Genomic DNA, 19,639 nt, shown 5'->3' with positions numbered 1-19,639 from the left:
CGTAAAATCGACTGTTAGCTAATATTCCAGAACTGCAATGGGCTGCGGAGGAGGGGGAGATGGGGGACCTACACGTGACCTCCCTGCGCGGGGCCCCGCCTATCCCTTGTCCACGCGATGCGAGCGCCCCACGAGGACGCGCGGGAGTGGGTGGATCCTTTAGAAACACAACCCGACCGCCCTTGGCAGCGGCTAAGGCGGAGCGTGCAGCTCGCGGGCTAAGCTCTGGCAACCGCACCAGAGAAGGATGGGGACCGCAACCCCGGCTTCGCACCGGGCCACCGTAAAGGCCAGGGCTGTGCTGAGACTTAGCGTGTGACTGGGAGGATGGACGACAGGACGGGAGGCAGCTAACGGGGTTCCCTCTTCGTGCCCGGTCCTCGAAGGCTCACGTCGCAGGTCCCGAGTGGGCTCCGACGACAGCACTGTAGCGCGGAACTAATCTTGTTGCCATGAGGAGAGTGCCAGTGGCCCAACCCAGGGCCGCGGTCGGGACAGGCCGCATTCTGCCACGCTGAGGGTGTGAGGCCGAGAGGGGCGCAGGCAGCTAGGTTGTGCCTGAGCGCACCGACATGGCGAGGGAGGAGTGCAAGGCGCTGCTGGACGCGCTCAGCAAGGCGACCGCATGCTACCACCACCTGGTGCTCACCGTCGGCGGCTCGGCGGACTCGCAGAACTTGCGTGAGGAGCTGCAGAGGACGCGCCAGAAGGCGCAGGAGCTGGCGGTAGCTACCGGCGCCCCGCTGACGACCGCGCTGCGAGACAAACGCCTGGGCGCGGAGGAGCGCGCGGAGTTCCAGCGCCTCTGGGTAGCCTTCTCTGGCTGCCTGGAACTGCTGGAAGCCGACATGCGGCGAGCGCTGGCGCTGGGCACCGCGTTCCCATTGCACGCCTCGCGGCGGCCGCTCGTTCGCACTGGTGTGGCCGGCGGCGCGGCTGGCGTAGCGGCGCGCGCCCTGAGCTTCCGCAGCCTGCCGCATGAGGCGGAGCGGGACTTCGTCGTGGAAGATCCTTGCGAGCTGGAGTGGGAGATCCTTCAGGTGGGCAAGATGATCCACGACATGGAGATGAAGGTCAATGTGCCCCGCTGGACAGTGCAAGCCCGGCAGGCGACGGGTGCCGAGCTTCTGTCCAGTGCTGGAGTCTCCACGTCCGGCTTTGTGTCCGTAGAAGAGCGCACAGGGCCCTGCGACCCGAGCAAGGCTCTGGCTGCCACGGTTTTCAGCGCCGTGCTGCTGGTGGCTGTAGCCCTGGCGGTGTGCGTGGCAAAGCTGAGCTGACCGACACCCAACGGCCCCCGCCTCCACCATTGCTCCTTCCCCAGAGACACCCCTCTCCCAGAATTACCTCTACCTCCAGGACTCAGGATGGGAGTGGAAACTGGCATGGTTAAGAGGAGCGGTTCTAAAACTCCATGTATGTAGGTGTACACGCGTATTTCAAGCACACATTTGCCATCAAAACGTAGTTCCCTCTGGGCGGGGAGGAGTTAATTTTGTGCGGGCCGGCAGGGCATTACCGCTAACGTCTGCAGAAGCTTTATCGCTTTATCCCCTATTAATAGAAAACCGTCCAGTGACCCTAGATTCCTCTGAGTTAATGGGTTACCGCCTGTGCTGCTGGGGCGTGTTTATACTGAGTCCAGGCTTGGTGCCACGATCCCTGCTGGCGACTCCTACTCTGCATGGGGCTCTGCAAGTTTGAAAAAGGGGTTGATGAAATGAAGTGTGGAACTGTTTTGCCGGGGCGGGGGGTGGGGTCTTCTGAATGAGAGGCAGATTGCAACAAGATATAAGCAGGGTTTTTGTTTGTTTGTTTTACTTTAATCATTTGGGGCCTAAATTTAGGAGAGTGCAAATAGAAGTTCACGCAAAGTGCTTTCTCGATGGCTCACGATTGTGCTTCTTGACAGAGCTTACCCATTAGTCACCAAAATGAGAAGAGGTTTGGGGTCGTGCCTTCCCGCGCAGGGTCTGGTTCTGCTTAGGAAACCAGAGAGGGGCCGTAGAACCTGCCTTCAGGGGATTGGAGCCACTGCACACACTGCCAATTTGAAAGGTCTCTCCGCCAGCCTGGGAGAGGTGCAAGCTTTGGGAAGAGCTGCATGCTATATAGGCAGGGACTTTCTCCTTCGCTTTGGCTTATTTTTGTTCCAGAACTAGACCAGAGTTTTTGATCCTTCTTTGGGGGAGGGCTAGGGAATCCTCTTCAGAGCCCTTAATCTTATCTATCCCTTGGAATTTGCTTGCCAGCCAGTAGGAGAGCTAGCTTTGGAAGGAGCCGCACAACTCTCTAACCCCAACACTGCCTCCTGATGGGGTATAGTGGCATCACTGGTACACAGAGGTTTTGAGCCAATTAGCCAAGTATGGGTTAGACTGTTAACACCTTTAACTTGGAATTTAAGAAACGTTTTAAAAATAACAGTCATTTTTAAAGAAAAATCACATAACCACATTCTGTACTATCAAAGTCGTTTTTTTTTTCCGTAAAGGACATTTGGCCACGAATATATGTGCCAATGAGTCAAACATAGCAGTCTTAAATACTTTAGTTACTAAATATATGTCTGCATCTATTTTTAAAATTGATCTTGAAGGCAGAAAGTCATAGCAAAAACTACCAAAACCATAAGTGTAAATGACAGAAGTGGTCCTTGCTTTAATTTTCTTTTTTAATTTTGTTTATTGATTTTAGAGAGGGGAAGCGAGAGAGAGAGAAACATCAATTTGTTGTTTCACTTATTTAGGCATTCATTGGTATGTGCCCTAACTGGGGATGGGACCCACAACCTTGGTGTTTTGGGATGATGATCTAAGCAACTAAGCAACCCGGCCAGGGCCTCTGTTCTTATCATAGTGTTTTGTTCATGAAAAAAATAATTATTCAGGCCCCAGCTGGTTAGCTCAGTTATTTAGAACATCCAGATGCACCAAGATTGTGGGTTTCATCTCTGGTCAGGGCACATAGAGGAGTCAACCAATGAATGCATAAATAAGTGGAACAACAAATTCTACCTCTGTCTGTCCCCCCCCCCACTCTCTCTCAAATCAAATAAATTTTAAAAAAGAAAAACAAAAATTTCAGCAGAACCTGCTAAAGAAACAGCCAGCCCACCAGAAGTTGTACATGTAATCCACAGGGAGCAGTCAGGACAGTTTTCTTTGCTGTCCCTCCTTCCACCTACCTGGCAGACCCTTGGGCATTTACTTATATGTGTAGTCAGGTGTGCACCTGATTCCCAGAGTCCTCTGCTCGATGACATTAGTGGTAAGATGCTGCAAAAAGAGGCTGAATTACGATAATCACATTTATCCTGTAGACGTGTTGTACCGTTAAGGGGCACGTACGAGATTGTGGCCACTTAATTTGGAGTTTTGGATTCGCAGACAATAAAACCCCCAAGTCAAAGGTGAATAACTAAGCACTTTATCAAGCAAGAGCAAAGCAAAATCAAGAATCAAGATCATACATCGCCAGATGGGAAGTCACCATCACCTGGGTGTAGATGCCAGGGAATCCCGGAGAAAACATTCAGGTTCTGACTGGGAAAGTGCCAAGTGAAGCATCCTTCTCTCGGGTGAGATTTCAAAATCTCACTTTGGGGGCTATGGTTAAATATGATTTAGGCAAAAGTGGCTATGCGCCAAGGACCTTGTGTGACTTGACTAACCAACAGGTCCCTCTGGGAGAAGGGCCAGTTCTCCCGAAAGGAACAGTTAAATAGTAAAAGTACTAATCTCCGGGGGAGAAGGACCACTTCTCCCTGGGAGAGAGCACGCCTATATTTCATTCTTACAATAAATGTCACGGGCTTGAGCATAAACAGGGAGGATTCTCAATGTCCCTTTAACCTGTCACCTGTTAGCCTAAACAACTCTGAGTTTGAAGTTTAAAATTTTTTTTGAAAGTATGTTTATTAAATATGGGGACAGTGAAACAAGGAAGGGCTTAGGACAGAGGAAGCAACAGGAGAGCCTGGGCTGGGCTGCCTGAGCTCACTGGGAAGTCAGGAAAAATGAGCTGTGCCAACAGGTTCATAGGGTTAGCTGAGAACAAGCTGCTGCTGCCCATTGCTCCCCTGGGTTCAAGTCTCGTGGGGTTCCTTAGAGTTTAGGAGGTGCATGCCTGAGAGGGAAGAAAGGTGTGGGAATGCTCAAAGGAGGAAGAGCATGCCTGAAAATTATAAACATTAGCAATGTTTGGCATTATTTGTAGTTTTAACATTGTCTAATAGAACTTTCGCTCTATGATGCAAGCAAAATCACTTTCTGCATGAGTGATAGCGTGCTCTCTCTAGCTTTCTGCTCTCATTTCTATACATAATTCAAGAAATTGCTTTCTGGTAGAAGCCTGACTTAATTTAGGTGTTTGATATCAGTTAGTAATTTTCTAAAAAAAAAAACATTTGGTATGATCTTATACCATAATAGAAGTGATAGAAAAAAAGAAACAAATTCAACATGTTAATATGGGATATATATGAAGAGGTCCATGTTGAAGTCGATGGCAGAGAATATCCATTTCCCCAAACCAAAGGTGTAAGTTAGAGGGTAGACCTTCACTTCCAAAGTCAAGTGCTATTGTGAAGTAAGTGTCTGGTGAAGTTATGTACATGTAGAGAGACAGCCCTGGCTTCTCTCCTGGGGACAGCAGCGCTGCTCTATGTGTCACCAAGAGGACAAGTGCTTGGAATGCCAAGACTCTCATCATGGGAACTTTGAACCATTGCTATCAGTTAAAAATATGTTTGTACGAGAAAAAGTGCCTACTGGCAATTTTTTTATGTACTCTAAGAGCTTATGCTTTTAAATGCCATAAGGGAAAATATTTTTGGTAAATAAAAGTAGAGCATAAACTTCATGATTTACCTAAGGTTTACAGTAAGCTACACATGGGATGTGTGATGTCGAGTGACTAAAAAGTAGTTCTGCTTGAAGAGAGTTCTGGTTTGCATGCGGACCCTGATGATGCTGCGTTTTCCTTTTCAATGTGCACATAGGTATGTTTTTAGCTACTTAGTTGCTTTCCAGAATGTAGTTCTCTGTTCTGTACTGCGTGCTTGTAAGGGTGTGAGCCTCAGAGTGTAAGTCTTTACATCAGAGACACAAAGTGCTGCAGGACTGGCCTCTGTGTTCTTTCAGGGCAGGCCTCCTCCCAGGCCTGACCAGCTGCAATGGGCAGGGGCTCTGCCTCCCTTTCCAAGTACCTCAGACAAGTCACTGACCTCCCTGTGCCTCACTCGCCTCATGTGTGAAACGGGGGTTCCTCACTAACTCAAAGTTCCCTTCCAGAGCTTAAAATATTTAATAGAATGCAGTTAAACAAGAAAGGGTTATTTTGTTTGCTTTTTTTGGATGTTGTTTGTTTTGGTGAATACTGAAATGGAATCTTACAGTTTGTTGGTTATTGTCTAAAAATGGTCTGTTGGTAAAACTCCAAGTGAATTTAAAAAATCTGAATGAGCTAAGCTTACTGTGATTTTAGTCCACGTCAGAATTAGTGGATGGACTTAAAAGCAAATTTGTGTTAATGCTACATATTTAGATTAAGTACTTACATTAGATTAGGAATTTAAATTCAGACCCTAAGTCTAAGTCCAAGAAAGCCTAGTATTTATTTAACAGCTTGTTGTACCCAGGAGGTGGACCACCTGAACTGATTCTGGGAAATTACAGGTGTGAACACCTGTCCTTTGTCATGGAGGCTGGGAGAATCCTGTTCTGGTGTCCTCGGCACTGGTGAATACATTTGCTGTCTGCTGTCTGGGAATGTGAGTGCAGCATGGCTGTCATCAGATCCAAAGTGGAATGAAGAGCTTCATGTCTACTGTTTGAATGATGCTTCTAACTAAAATGTTTATTAATAAGTAAAAAATTAAAGATAACACATAGCCTTTACAACTTTGTCGAAAAAGGCACCCTCAAATGGTTCAGCTATCAACTATTGTGATTTTTTAAAAAAATTCTGTCTTTTAAAAAGATCTTATTTATTTATTTTTAGAGGGGGAGGGAGGGAGAAAGAGAGGGAGAGAAACATCAATGTGTGGTTGCCTCTCGCATGCCCTGCACTGGGAACCTGGGCTACAACCCAGGCATGTGCCCTGAACTGGAAATAGCACCAGCGAATCTGTGGTTTTCAGGCTGGCACTCAATCCACTGAGCCATACCAGCCAGGGCTTAAAAAATATTCATTATCTTTTTCATGAACATTTGAATTGAAGAGAATATCCTGATCAACATATTTACCCTTCACAGATTTCATTACACAAAGAGGAGTTCAGAAATACTCCAGGATTATAAATCTCTGAGTGCTGTTCTACAATATGATTATACTTTTTTTAGCTCTGGTCAACACAATCAAAGTCATATTCAAATATTGTTTCTTTGGCTCTTGGGGACAGACCAAAAGAGAGGGAACTGACTACATGCTGCGGCCTTGTCTCCGTGAGGACTAAATGGATTTCTGGAAAAGCATTCCTCTCTTTCATTTACTTATTTTGTCTCATTCCACAGAGGATTCTGAGTGTTTTCATTGTAATGCTAGCAGATATTGGGTATCCTTGTTCTTTGGTGTATAAGTTTAGAGTTGTATAAACTTAAGGCTTATATGACAAACATAAATACGCCAAATGAGAGCTCCTGTTGGCAAACTGATTTTGAAAAGTCCTTTTAATATGCTGTTGCCAGAAGGCAAAGTTGAGTGTCCCTGCTTGTATGTGTGAGGTCTGTAAATAGAGGAAATCTTCAAGGAAATATACAGAAATGAAAATTTTTGTTAAGGTGGTGGGATTATGAATGGCATTTATTCAACATTTTTATTTAGTGTTGTTATATGGTTTTTACAAAAAAATATGAATGCTCTTATCACCTAGAAAATGTTATTATAATATATTTTTTATAGTTAGGATCTCAGTTATAATGAGAAAGAATTTCAGAACATCCCTCCCACCCCGCTCCAAAGCAAAGCAAAATACTTCTGGAGTTGTACCCCAGAGAATCAGAAGCACACTGTGAAATATGGTATCAAGACATACAGGCTAAGAGCACTGCCTATGGAGCAAAGTACACCTGAGTTCTGATCCGACCTCCTTGAAGTTCCTTAATCTCTGTGACCTCGGTTGCCCATCTATGCAGTGGGAGCAATAATAGGGTAAACTTCATGGGAGTGTGGAGATGACTTTTTCCAGGCACAGGGCTCAATAAATGCTGGCTGCCACTGCTGTTACTGTCTACCATACACTTTGGAAGACCGAAAAATAGGATGGTTGCCAAAAGAAAAATCTGCCAAAAGTCAGTTTAAAGATTAAAACTGGAAGAACTTGTCAAATGAGATAAGGTAGGTAGCAAAAAGGTCAAGACTACAGAGGGAAATCCAGGTTGATGTAGAAGATGGAATCCATATATTTATAAGGTCAAACTTAGGTATAATTTAAATACAGCAGTTCTGAATTTTGACAAATGTATTCAATTATGTAACCACCACCTCAGGCAAGTTATAGAATGTTTCTATCAGCCCCCAAAGGTCCCCATGTCCCTTTGTAGACAACCCTTTCCTCCCACCCTAGGCTCTGGCAACCACTGCTCAGATTTCGGTCCCTATACTTTTGCCTTTTCCAAAACATCAAATGAATGGAATCCATATATTTTTGAGAAAACAATGTTGTGAACCTTTTAAAAACTCTGAGAATGTTTTACATGGTGATTCTTGGTGCACAAGATGTTACTGGCCATTCAAGGCGAGTGATGTTTCACGGCAGTGATATGCCTTGGTTTCTAGGCAGATGGGACAATCTCTCCTGTTATTGTTGAATCTCCAAGCCAAAGTCATTTCTCCATGGCTAGCCCTGCAGATCACATTTTCTTCCTTTCTTTTCAACTGAAAAAAACTCTGATAAATAATGCATAACAGAAATGAATTTGGGCTGGTTGAATGAGAGATTGAAATAAAAGCTCACTTGAAGCTGTAGGTAAGAAGCAATATGATGACATGTTTGTAACGTTTTTTTCTTTCAGGGTTATGCATGTTCTAATGAATTAAATAAAGAAACTTCTCATTGTAAAGATAGCTGGGGAGGATGGTAGAACATACAAATGAAGTCAACTTTCCTTAGATATGAAGTAAGCAATTGTTAACAAAGTCACTCATTGTCTTGTGACCACAGGGCACACGGTAACTGCTAGAACTAGTAGGGGATGGCTACAGTTCAGATAACTGAGGTTATGAAGCAGGAGATAGTAAGGAGGAAATTCCCGAGGTGCCCCAGGGCTAAGATAAAGGACACAGATACAGGACAGAGATCCTGTTCTAAGACCAGTTGTTCCCACTTTCTGGAAAACTGCTGAATCATGGTGACTCGAGAATGCACCTTCGCAGAAGATCCTACATGACCTCTGTTTCATTATAATGAATTAACATTGCGTAACCCCTTCCCCAGTGGCTTGATCAAGGAAAATCATGGGAGACCACATGCACATAGCTTTAAAGTAATACGACTACTTGTACATGCGCAATAAAACCCCACCAAAACCAGCCAGGAAATATCTGCTATTTAAGAATAGAATCCCTCCAGCTCCTGAGGTCAATCTCTGCTCAGAGTTGGCCTACTCCCATGTTCTGTGGAGTGTACTATTGCTTAATAAATCTGCTTTCTCTCTTTCTGCTATAAACTCTGTGTGTCCGGTTCAATTCTTTGTCCGTGATCACCAAGAACCTGGTTACCTGTGCCCACCCATGACAGTTACAGGATATGATCTCTGGATACATACATAAAGTGGTACTGCATCATCACAGAGCCTCAGACCGCCATGGTAGTGTGCAGTTCTGGAGACTGTTCTGTGCTGGTGAAGATCTAACCAAAGTATGTAACAGGGTGCAGCCAAGGGGGGCCCCAAATAGTGATTTGTAATGGGGTCCAGAATTCAGGTTGTCTAGGAAATATTAAAATATATATATATGATGTCCTCACCCCTACAAGTCTGAACTGGGGGATGGGACACATGGAGCAGGACCACTGAGACTGTTTTGCATAGCAACAGTTTGCAACTAACCTCAGGCATGGTCATTTAACATATCTCTAACTTTTGACTGGTTTCATGGATATGTTAAATAGCTGTGGCTTTGCTCTGAGCCAGGGAGATAGGAGTGACTTCAACCCATGATGTAACTGGGAGACAACTCCCTCTGGTTACAGCTCCTGCTTGAGAGCTTGCAGATGATTGGCTCCACGCCACGGGGCCACGCCTGCCTGGATTTTCTATGGCAGCCCAGTAAAGCTGGAAGAATACGGGGATGCTGGCAGATGTAACTGATTGTGGGGGGAGTCGGAAATGGGGCTGCGGAGGAAGATTGGTGCTGGGATTTAAACCTAGGCTTGGCAGCCTTGCAGAGTTTTGGGGGGCCATGGGGCTTTGGCGAAAGTTGGGACCTTGCAGCTTTGGGGTGCTCCCTTTTGCCATGTGGCTTAGGAAGCAGGAGAGACCTTGCTGGGAAGAAAAGGGGTGAAAGGACTCTTGCTAGTGTGCCATGAGAAGGTGCCACATGGTTTTGGATTAACTGGAGATCGTGGCTGCAACACAGCTGATGGCGCCGGGAACCAGGAGCTACCTGAGCCATGGACTTCTACTTCTTTTCCTGAGATACAGTGCCCCAGACTGGGCAGAGGGAGAAGGAAGGACTGTGTGCATTTGTGGGTATTCTAAATGACTTTAGTATTTTAATGAAGATACTAAGTCATTACTCTTAAGTCTGTGTAACTCTTTGAATAAATAATTCCTTTCCTTTTCGCCAATCCCTGGTGTTGAGAGATGCCTTTCCCTGGCAGCTGGCAAGGTGAACCTAGTATGGGGGTGGGGGGCCCAGAGCACAAGGAGGGGGTCCATTCTGTAATAGTTTATCGTTTGCACCTCTCCACCTCCCCCCCCCCGGGTCTGTTCTGTAACAAGTACATCCCTTTGCTATGTACTCCAGGACTTGGCCATCTCACTGAGGAGTGACCAGCCTTTGGGGAAACCAACTGATATAGAAATAAACATTGATACCTTCAAAACCATGGTGTTACTTTACAGTGAAGAGTGTGTACTTTCTTAAGATACTTAAAGTGAATGATTTCTCATTTGTGAAATGGCAACAACTATTTCTACCTTACAGTTTTGTGGATTATACAGCTAATCCTTACAAAGTTCCTACTGCCTCACACACAGTAAGTGCTTAGTAAATATTAACGTTATCACTCCTAGGGTTGAAGGACTGTTAGTTCAGTCTCCTAAGCTAGACACTTCCTCTCCCTCGCTCTGCATGTTCAACCAAATACTACATCAAGTCTAGCTCCTAAATACTCTAATAAATCATTCCCTTCTCCCTACCTAACCCCTTCTGCACAGACACTCCTAGTTCTGGAGCTCATTATTTCTTGCCTAGCACATTCCATGGACCTCCAGTTCAGACTCATTTAACTGAGTCACCACACTGGTGTCTGGGTGACCTTTGAAAATTTGAATTTGATCAAGTCACTGTGACCTGTTACAGCTTCCCCTGGCTCACAGTACTAGGACCCCTGGGGTGTAGGGTATTGTTAAAAGTATGGGTTCCAAGATGCCGCCCAGACTCTATGATTCTGAAATGATTCCCAGAGCAGAGAGCCGCAGGGAATGGTTCAGAGAGGGGTCTCTGACTGTGGATTCTGTAGACTCAAGGTGGATGGAAGTTGGCAGACCCTCCCAGGGCATGTCCTCCCTCGGCCTAGAGGTCAAGGTATTGGCTGATTACCTTGGGGAGCATGGATTCAAGGACCTTTCACACTCAGGCTGTGCAGTGGAAAATGTACGATTTGGCATCTGATTAATCCATCAGTTTCTTATTGGTGTGCTGGATACCTGCCCCTTGGACACCCCCTTCCCCACAAAAAGGAAACACATGCTTAACAAAGGCCTACTGTCAACAAAGGCCTAGTTCTCAGGTTTTGGTCAGTTAGGTGCCACCAGGCCTGGGGCTGCTTCGCACTTTTACCCGGGCAAGTCACGTGCGGCCATAAGCATTCCCGCTCTTTGTCCAGTGTCCTGAGTGAGGATTGCACGGCTCTCCCTTCAGGCGGCTGTGACAGCCCTTGTCCGGTGACAGTGGCCTGGAAGCGAACCTGGGCACTGGAGGCGGAGCTTGCCCAAGGCCACGCCCCTTCCACAGTCTGCATTCGCAGAGCGCCCAGAGTTCAGCCAGACTCGGGCAGTTCTGCAGTCGAGGTGCTGCCCAGGAAGGCACTGGGGGTCGTAGGGTCGGTGCGTTGGAGCCCCTGCCGCACCAGAACCCGGAGGTCAAAAGCCATGAGCGGCTTCCTGCGGTCGGGCTCGAGCAACTGGCGGCGGGCGGCCACCTTGGTGCTGGCGGCGGACTGGACACACCCAAGCCCCAGCGCCGAGTCGCTGCCCCCGCTAGCCGAGGGCTTCCGACTGCTGCTGCTGCGGCGCTCGGAGCAGCAAGGCTTCTTGCCTGGGGCACACGTCTTCCCGGGTGGCGTATTGGACGCGGCAGATCACTCGGCCGACTGGCTGCGCCTCTTCGCGCCGCACCACGGGCCGCCACGTTTCGGCCTGGGCCGCGCGCCACCCTCGCACACCACCTTCCCGGAGCTGCCCGCGGCGGGGCCTGACTCCGCCGTTGAGGGCGGGGCTGCGCTGCCGGATGACGTAGCCTTCCGCATTTGCGCCATCCGCGAGACCTTCGAGGAGGCGGGAGTGCTGCTGCTGCAGCCGCGGGCCTCCCCGGCCGCGGTGCGGAAGCCGGGCAGCGCGCTCCCGGCGCCGAAGGGCCTGGCTACCTGGCGCGCCCGTGTTCTCCGCGACCCGTGCCAATTCCTTCACCTGTGTGAGCACCTCGACTGCATCCCCGACATCTGGGCGCTGCACGATTGGAGCGCCTGGCTCACGCCGTTCAGGCAGCGTGGCGGCCGCCGCTTCGAGACGTCCTTCTTCGTGTGCTGCCTGCATGAGCCGCCGCGGGTCTACCTAGATTTGGCCGAGGTAGTGGACTGCCAGGTAGGGCGTTCTCACGGCACGCAGTGGGGACCCCGGCCGGAGGCTAAGACCCACCCAGAACCTCCGAATAAGGGTGGTACAGCCAGTAAGTGACTAAGAGGGTATGGGACCCAGGCAGTCCGGCCCCCAGCCGGGCAGGCCAAAGCCAGGACTTCCTGGTGAAGTGTTTTTCGCGGCTTCACTGTCCCAAGGCCTTGACTCTGCCTCCCCACGCGGCTTCCTTAGCGGAACCGCTCCGGAGAGCCAAAGAACTGAGCAGACCGCCTATTAGGCTCCAGGGTCCTTCCTGAGCACTTCAAATACATTGTCATTTCATCTCCACAACAGTTGTGTCCTTAGAGAACATCCTTTATGTGATTTAATTTTTTTGAATTTAGCCCCGACCTGTGTGGCTCAGTTGGTTGGGCGTCCTCCCGCAAAGCGAAAAGGTCCCTTGTTAGATTCCTGGTCAGGGCACATGCCTGGGTTGTGGGCAGGTCCCCAGATGGGGCGCGTGAGAGAGGCAACCAATGGATGCTTCTCACATCTACGTTTCTCTCCCTCTTCCTCCCTCCCCTCCCCTCTCCAAAAATAAATAAAATCCTTTTTTTTCTTAAAGGGGTTTACTTTAAACATTTTAAAAATTTGTTGTCTTGTTTTATGGCCGCATATATGGCCTATTTTGGTGAATTGTACTCTTTGCACCTAAAAAGAATATTCTGCCATGTTTTGAGGGAGTGTTTATAAAAATGACAGGTTAGATTCCTCCATAATTTCTTTCAGGTTTTCCATTTTGTTCCATCAAATACTGTACTGAGAGAGGAATGTTTAAATCTTCAATGGGTAATTGTGGGTTTGTGTTTTTTCAGTTCTATCAGGTTTTGCGTCATGTATTTCAGAGTTGCCTTGCAAGGTGCTGCATAGACATCTAGGACTGTTAAACCCTGATGGATTGACCCTTTTTTATGAAATAGCATTCTTTATTCCTGGTAATACTCCTTACCTGAAATCTGAAGCTTACTCTGTCTGATACTAATATAGCCACTCTGCCTTTCATTTGATTAACAATTGCATAGTATACCTTTTCCCATCCCTTACTCCCTGCCTCCCCACTCCCACCCTCTTTATAGAGACTTTCTCACGGCAGCGCTGCACAGGTCCTTGTCTTCACACAGTCCGGAAATGGCTGCTAGGCTCTGTGCTCTTTCTTTGCTAAGAGGCACAAAACAGAAAGGCAGGTTGTTGTCATCTGCTAAGGAGCGATGGTAAAAGTAGTATTTGGCGTAAACACTGGCAGGACCATTAATATTAAACTGAAGTAGCTCCAAAAAATGCCTTTTCATCTTATTCATGTCCTCAACTAATGTCCTTGAGGATCTGGCAGTCCACATTTCACACAGCCTGATCATCCCAAACCTCGGAAGCAAGAACAACAGCTCCCAAAATAATTCTTTTCCAGTTAGTGGGACAAATGTCGATCTCAGCATAAATTAAAAGCCTTTCTAAGTAAAGCAAAGTTACTACCGCATATTCAGCTGTTAGCTGTGTGGCACTGAAAAGAGTATGAGCAAATCTGTTAAATAAATTTGTGTTCAGAGTCATGGAACTGTTTCTTGTGTGAGTGGATGTGATCTCTCATTAAAAATATCCAAGGATCTATTTGTATCTCTGTGCTTTATGTGGTAATATACCACTAAGGTCACACTTTGTGTTGTGGTTCTAAGATTAGCATGGCAGACTGTGCTGTCGTCTGGAAATATTGTTGAGCATAAGCTATATTTTTTAGTAAGGTGCCCTGGAGATACATGGTTTACATAGTTGTTTTTCCTCTTTTCTCACACATCCGTTGGAGATTTGTTCAGGAAAATTGTGCTTGCCCTCAGATAGCCAGGAGGATTTGATTCCCAACCTCACTGGTTCAGCATCTCCCGGTCGCTTGTGTGCTGCAGGTGGTAGCCCTTGCTGGTTCTGAAATCCAACTCTGGGGGGTCCAGGGCAGCGGGTGAAGGTGCTGCTGCCACCATGCCCCCAGCGGCCTCCTCAGAGATCTCAGACTCGTAGTCTGGCTCTGCTGGCTCAGCTTGGGGCTGGCACTAGGCTTCACGCAACAGGTCAACGTGTTCCCCTTGAGGTGCCTACACTCTTCGCCCCTGTAGCGGCCTTTGCTCTCTCCCGAGTCCTGCCCGGACCCGGGACTCCACCAACAAAGGTGTGGCCACCACCGGGGCAGCGCAGCACAAACAAGCTTGACCTAGCCAGCTGTTCGCATGCCTGCAGGGCCCAAGTGGGGCTCTGGACCCAGCCGCACCCCTTGTGGTAGCCCCCTTCTCCCCGGAGTTGCCTCCATCTGTAACTTTTAACCTATCTGTGCCTTTATAGTTAAAATGTGTTTCTTGTAGGCGGTGTATAGTTTTGTTTTTTTATCCAGTATGACAATTTATCCCTTTTAATTGGGGTGTTTAGATCACTTATATTTAATGTCGTTATCAATAGAGTTAGTCAAGTCTACCGTCTTACTGTTAGTTTTTTTCTCTGTCCCATCTATTCTTTGCACTGTTTTTCTTTTCCTGACTTCTTTTCGATTATTTGTATATTTTTAGGACTCCGTTTTGCCCCCATTATTGACTTACTAACTATATCTCTGTGGCATATCTCTTTGTGCATTGCTCCCCTGGTTGCAAGTCTCATGGGAACCCTTGAGTTTAGGAGATGAGTGCCTGTGGGGGAGGAAGAGGGGAAGGAGAAGGTACTGGCGTGCTCCCTGTACTTCCCCTCCTCCCCAGAGGGAGAGGTCCACTGGGTCCATTGTTTTGAGGGTTTATTTCCCTCTTGCCATGGGAATCTTAGGGAAGGTCTTTGGGATGTTTTCAGCAGAATATTTGTCAGTTTTCTAGGTGTGCTTTCTCAGGGTTGTGGTCTTCACTGATTGGTCAGTGCCAGGGCAGGGGGTTGTTAGTCATTGCAGCTGTCCTGGCTCACCTACCTGGTTTTGCTGCCTTTCTGGTCCTGGAGCTGAGGCCTATATGTTGTCTCTAGGGAAATGACCTTCTGCATCAGGATGTAAATTGTTTGGCCAATTTGTTCAGCTTTCTGTCTTACTTCTCTGTTCCACTTGTCCTGGTCTGTCTCAGAGCTTTACTGAGTTCGCCTCATTTGTTTTTCTTTTTTCACACACTACAGTTCTGCATTTTTCAGTGTTCAAAATGGTGGTTTTATAGATTTTGACCACTTACCTATTTTTCACATTGTATTGGGGGAAGGTAATATGGCACTCATGGCTGGGAGAGAAGGCTCCAATAAATAATTCTTAACCTCATTAAGTCGAGTGGTTCTCAAAAGGAGATTTGCCCACCCCACACCCAGGTACGTTTTGCAACATCTGGAGACATTTTTGGTTGTCACAGCTCAGGGACTTCGGCTGGCTTCTACCCAGTAGAGCCCAAGTATGCTGTTAAACGTCCTTGAGTGCACAGGACAACCTCCTACAACAAAGAGTTATCTGGTTTAAAGTGTCAATAGTGCCAAGGTTCCAAAACTTAGTGGGAACAGAGAGGAATTTAGAGCCAGTCCCCCTGCCCCACCCCAGGTGTGAAGCCCAGACTTTTAGACAGAGTAGTGCCAGAGTTTCTTCCTCTGTAAAATGATACTATGCAGCGATGACCTAAGGACTGGAAATATTTTACATATAGTATTTGAGCAGTGCTTTACTGGTAACAAGTAACCAATAAATGGTAACTTCTTTTATTTTTAAAATATTTTATTTATTTTTAGAGAGAGGGGAAGGGAGGGAGAAAGAGTGGTAGAGGAATATCAATAAATGTGGCCCCATCTGGGGACCTGACCTGCAACCTAGGCATGTTCCCTGACTAGGAATTAAACCAGTGACTTTTTGGTTCACAGGCCAGCACTCATTCCACTGAGCCACACCAGCCAGGGCACAACTTCTTTTAATCTATCCTCTGGACTAACCTGAACAATTGAATTAAGTGGGTGGATGCCTATTGTTTAACCCTACATCTTGATTATTATCACTGAACTCACATAAAACTGAGAAAGCAGAATGCTTTGTAAATAACTTAAATATTGGGTGGTTCTTTGAAGACCTAGGTTTGTTTGTAAAATGCAGCCAACTTCAGAATAATGTGGTGATGCGGACCCTGGCCTGCTGGGTCCGTGATTTGTGGCTGCAATGGACAAATTCACACGGACTACAGAAGTCCTGTGGAGAAAAAGGGATGGCATGGCTGCTCTCTAAGTGAGAGAGAGGGCGAGAGGGGTGACCCCTGCCTGGACAGGCTTTTATTGCTTTTCTGGGTACATTACATTGAGGATGGTCCTCATTTACTATGCACAGGTTCGCTGTAGATGGTCACCTTTTACAGATAACAAAGGAAAGAATGTTGCTAATTACTTCAAAGAGAAGGATGTTACAGATCAAGGGGAAAATTGGTTGAACTGGTTACACCCCATCCTTGGGAAGTTTAGCACAGATTTTAGGAAGTTACTTTAGAGATATGCAGTCAACATTTGCTGCCTCAATCCAGGGTGAGGGAGTTTTAGCAAAAGCAAGTCGCATAGCAGCCTAGGTACAATGCAGGCCTGATTCCCCATGGGAGAACCTATCTGTGGGTGTGGGTCCTGTGTTCTGGACCTCAGTCCCCACTGGCCTTTCCGAGTGGGGGCTGGGCTACATTCCCCACGCCATGTGGAACGGTTCCCTATAATGTGGGGTGCTTGTTAGACATGGATTGTTGGGCCCGATAGACTGAAGATTTAATAGGTTTCTTAGGGGATGTTTAAGCACGTACAAGCTTGTAAACCTTCGGCCTATCATTATCCAAGGCTGAAATCAATTTTAAGTCCCTGGGTTTAGGTGTGGGAATCAGTTTTCCCCAGTGTAAATGGATATTTAGTAAGCCAGTTAAAGAAAAACCTTTTAGGGTTATTCCATATTCATTGAATCAGCTCTTTTTATCCAAATGTGTATGGAAGGAAGGCTCTGGAAGGAGAGTAAGTCACAGCACTGAGGCCACTTACGTAAAATGGGCAAACACTGGTTGGTTGATGCCCTGCTGTGATTACAATCCTGGGACTGTAGACTGAGTTATGCCTCTCGACCCTTCTTAGCTACTACTCCTGACTTTTTACCACTGTTATAACACATGGTATACATCACACATTTTGGTTGCTGAAGGCCCCATAGGGCCTGAGAGAGCTTTGCTTGTCTACTTACACAACCTCAGGGCCTAGCCAAATTGTTCCTTATTTATGGGAGGAACAAATGGGCACTAAAATCTCAATCTGCTGCCATGAGTTTACACTTCAGACTCTGCTTTCCTTCAGGAATCACCAGAACTACTTTGCCTTGTACGCATCTCCTGCCTTTTATGCTTAATGACTATCAACCCATGATGCACTCTCCTGGTGTATTTACTAGTCCTCAGGGTCCACATCTGGGTGTCAAATTCATTTTCACCGGGGGCCGCATAGCCTCATGGTTGCCTTCAAAGGATCAAATGTAATTTCAGCTCCTTAACAGTTAAGGAGTAGTTAAATTTACGCAGTCCTAAAATTATATTCAGCCCTTTGAAGGCAACCATGAGGCTGATGTGGCCCCCAGTGAAAATGAGTTTGACACCCTGTCTTAAGGGGATCAACCCAGCTTTCTTCACCACACCTTTTCATGTTGTCTTGGGAATCTAGCAAAGCACATTAGTGAATTAACTTTGTATCTTCATTTCACTCTCAGGCACTGATCCCAGATCTTACACTGTCTATGGAATAAACCTTTGTCTTCCACAGTGGTCATCTCCGGCAGAGGCAACTGGAAGTTTCTTATCAAAACAGATTTGGTTGGCACCCCCACAGTTCTATGAAATAAGAAGACTTGAAAACTTTGCCTCTCTGTCTGACTTGCACAAATTTTGTTTGGATCACATATCACAAGGGGTGGAAAGATGGATGCCAATCACGTTAATAACTGCTGATGGGCTGATCTTGCTTTTACCAGGTAAATCAGTGAAGCATCAATGCTTTTTTTAGTATTCACACTTAATTCACTGGGCTGTATGGTGGTATTGCCCAACACAGAGACATGATTTACAGTCTGTTTTACATACTATAATGGTATTGATTAAATAAGGTCAAAGTCTATAAAATATCATAGTACTTATTATAGCCAGAAGTTCTGAATAAGTTACTTTACACACTTATACAATTATGTATGTTTTCTAGACATTGACAAAGTTCTTTCATATTATCTCACTTTTTTATATTTTAATTTCGAGTTATGAGAACTTGTAAGTTGTCAGCTTACTTAAATCAGGGTGTTTGCTCGTGGTCAGTTGTTGTGCATGGGTAGGATGGAGGTTTTGTGGTGGGTCATTGTGGGGCTTTGTGTCTGTCTGACTATGGCTGCCTGTCTCAGTTCTCACCCAGTGATAGTATTCGTTACTCATCCTGCAGTGGGAGAATTTAGCAATTCTGATGTGTAAATGATGATTTCTCTAATTTAATCTTAAAATTACTACAGTAGTCTCCATTAAAACACCAAAATATATGGATATCAAGGCCCATATTAATATTGACTATGATAAAGAGAGTCATGAACTATATAAAGTTATAGTTTGATGAAAAAATACCAGCCATAAATATTAATGTGCCCAGAGAAAATTCTTGAGTGGAGAATGGGACCTAGGGAGTGTGGGTATTAAAAACACAAGAAATTGAGGTAAACTCATACAATTAGGGTTATTTAACAACCATCTCAGTTCTAAGCACATGAAATAGATTTAAAAACCTACTGATTTATATATCACTAATAACTGGAATGTTTTATAAAATAACACTGTGGAATTAAAATGTTATTTTTCAGGAGATGAGCTGTACTTAGAAGATTCAAAGTTTTTAGAAGATTCTTTGTGCAATGGAAAAAAGACTGAAGAAATCATGAAGGAAGGGAAGAAATTGCACCGAATAGTGGTACACAGTCACCATCTTTATAGTATCCACGTGACCGTTCAGTCGAAGTATAAACGTATTTATCCTAAGACCTATCTAGTAAATAAGAGCCATTTGTAATGTATTGCTTATTTGTAAGCTGGCCTACTTGAAGGTGTCCTAATGAATAGTCTTACTTGGAATTTAAGGAACTTTGTGCCTATAAAAAGTATAGTACAGAATTTCATATTTCCAGTGTATTATGGAGCTCTCTTGCTTATTTTATTCTGTAAACCTTACAGTGTCACACAAGTATAAAGTATTAATGATCTTCTTACTGAAATAAGAAAAAATCTCACAAAGGGTTCCCACTTCTGTATTGTTTTATTATCAAAAGTTTAAATAAGCTGTTCTACTGCCATTGTCTTTTATCCATTGTATTTACAGTTTCACTGAAGTGCTTAGGAGATCATCCATGAATTCCTCAGACTTTCTGCTAGAGTTAATTTAAGGGTGTCTGATTACATGATAAACGGTAGATTTACACAGCCTTTGGGTGACAATGTCAATTTTTATTTATTTATTTGTAGAGAGAGAGGAGGAGGGAGGGAGGGAGAAAGAGAGGGAGAGAACCATCGATGTAGGAGAGATACATTGATTGGTTGCATCTTGCATGCCCCCAACTGGGGACA

General features: G+C 45.8%; 2 protein-coding genes and 1 pseudogene across 3 annotated transcripts; 2 read left to right on the top strand and 1 right to left on the bottom strand.

Annotated features, from left to right (window-relative positions):
* The first annotated feature begins 164 nt into the window (after positions 1 to 164).
* RGS9BP (regulator of G-protein signaling 9-binding protein) lies at positions 165 to 7,889 on the top strand. Its single transcript, XM_053917836.1, has one exon. The coding sequence runs from the start codon at positions 573 to 575 to the stop codon at positions 1,278 to 1,280; it is 708 nt and encodes a 235-aa protein (XP_053773811.1). The 5' UTR covers positions 165 to 572; the 3' UTR covers positions 1,281 to 7,889.
* A 3,292-nt stretch (positions 7,890 to 11,181) lies between these two features.
* Positions 11,182 to 19,486, top strand: LOC112300850 (acyl-coenzyme A diphosphatase NUDT19). 2 transcript variants are annotated; one of them, XM_045191947.3, is made up of 3 exons: positions 11,182 to 12,114; positions 17,758 to 18,018; positions 18,883 to 19,486. In XM_045191947.3, the coding sequence occupies exons 1-3, from the start codon at positions 11,319 to 11,321 to the stop codon at positions 19,086 to 19,088; spliced, it is 1,263 nt and encodes a 420-aa protein (XP_045047882.2). In that variant the 5' UTR covers positions 11,182 to 11,318; the 3' UTR covers positions 19,089 to 19,486. The 2 variants fall into 2 exon arrangements, with proteins under 2 accessions (XP_045047882.2, XP_053773810.1); XM_053917835.2 differs by having other exon boundaries at positions 11,184 to 12,029; positions 17,811 to 18,018.
* LOC128780102 (cyclin-Y-like protein 1 pseudogene) lies at positions 13,133 to 15,865 on the bottom strand (annotated as a pseudogene).
* Positions 19,487 to 19,639: the final 153 nt, after the last annotated feature.

The sequence above is a fragment of the Desmodus rotundus genome, unplaced genomic scaffold (genome assembly GCF_022682495.2).
Source record: "Desmodus rotundus isolate HL8 unplaced genomic scaffold, HLdesRot8A.1 manual_scaffold_34, whole genome shotgun sequence".
NCBI lineage: Eukaryota > Metazoa > Chordata > Mammalia > Chiroptera > Phyllostomidae > Desmodus > Desmodus rotundus.
The sequence above is the reverse complement of the archived record's forward strand: the minus strand, read 5'-3'. Positions and strand labels throughout refer to the sequence as shown.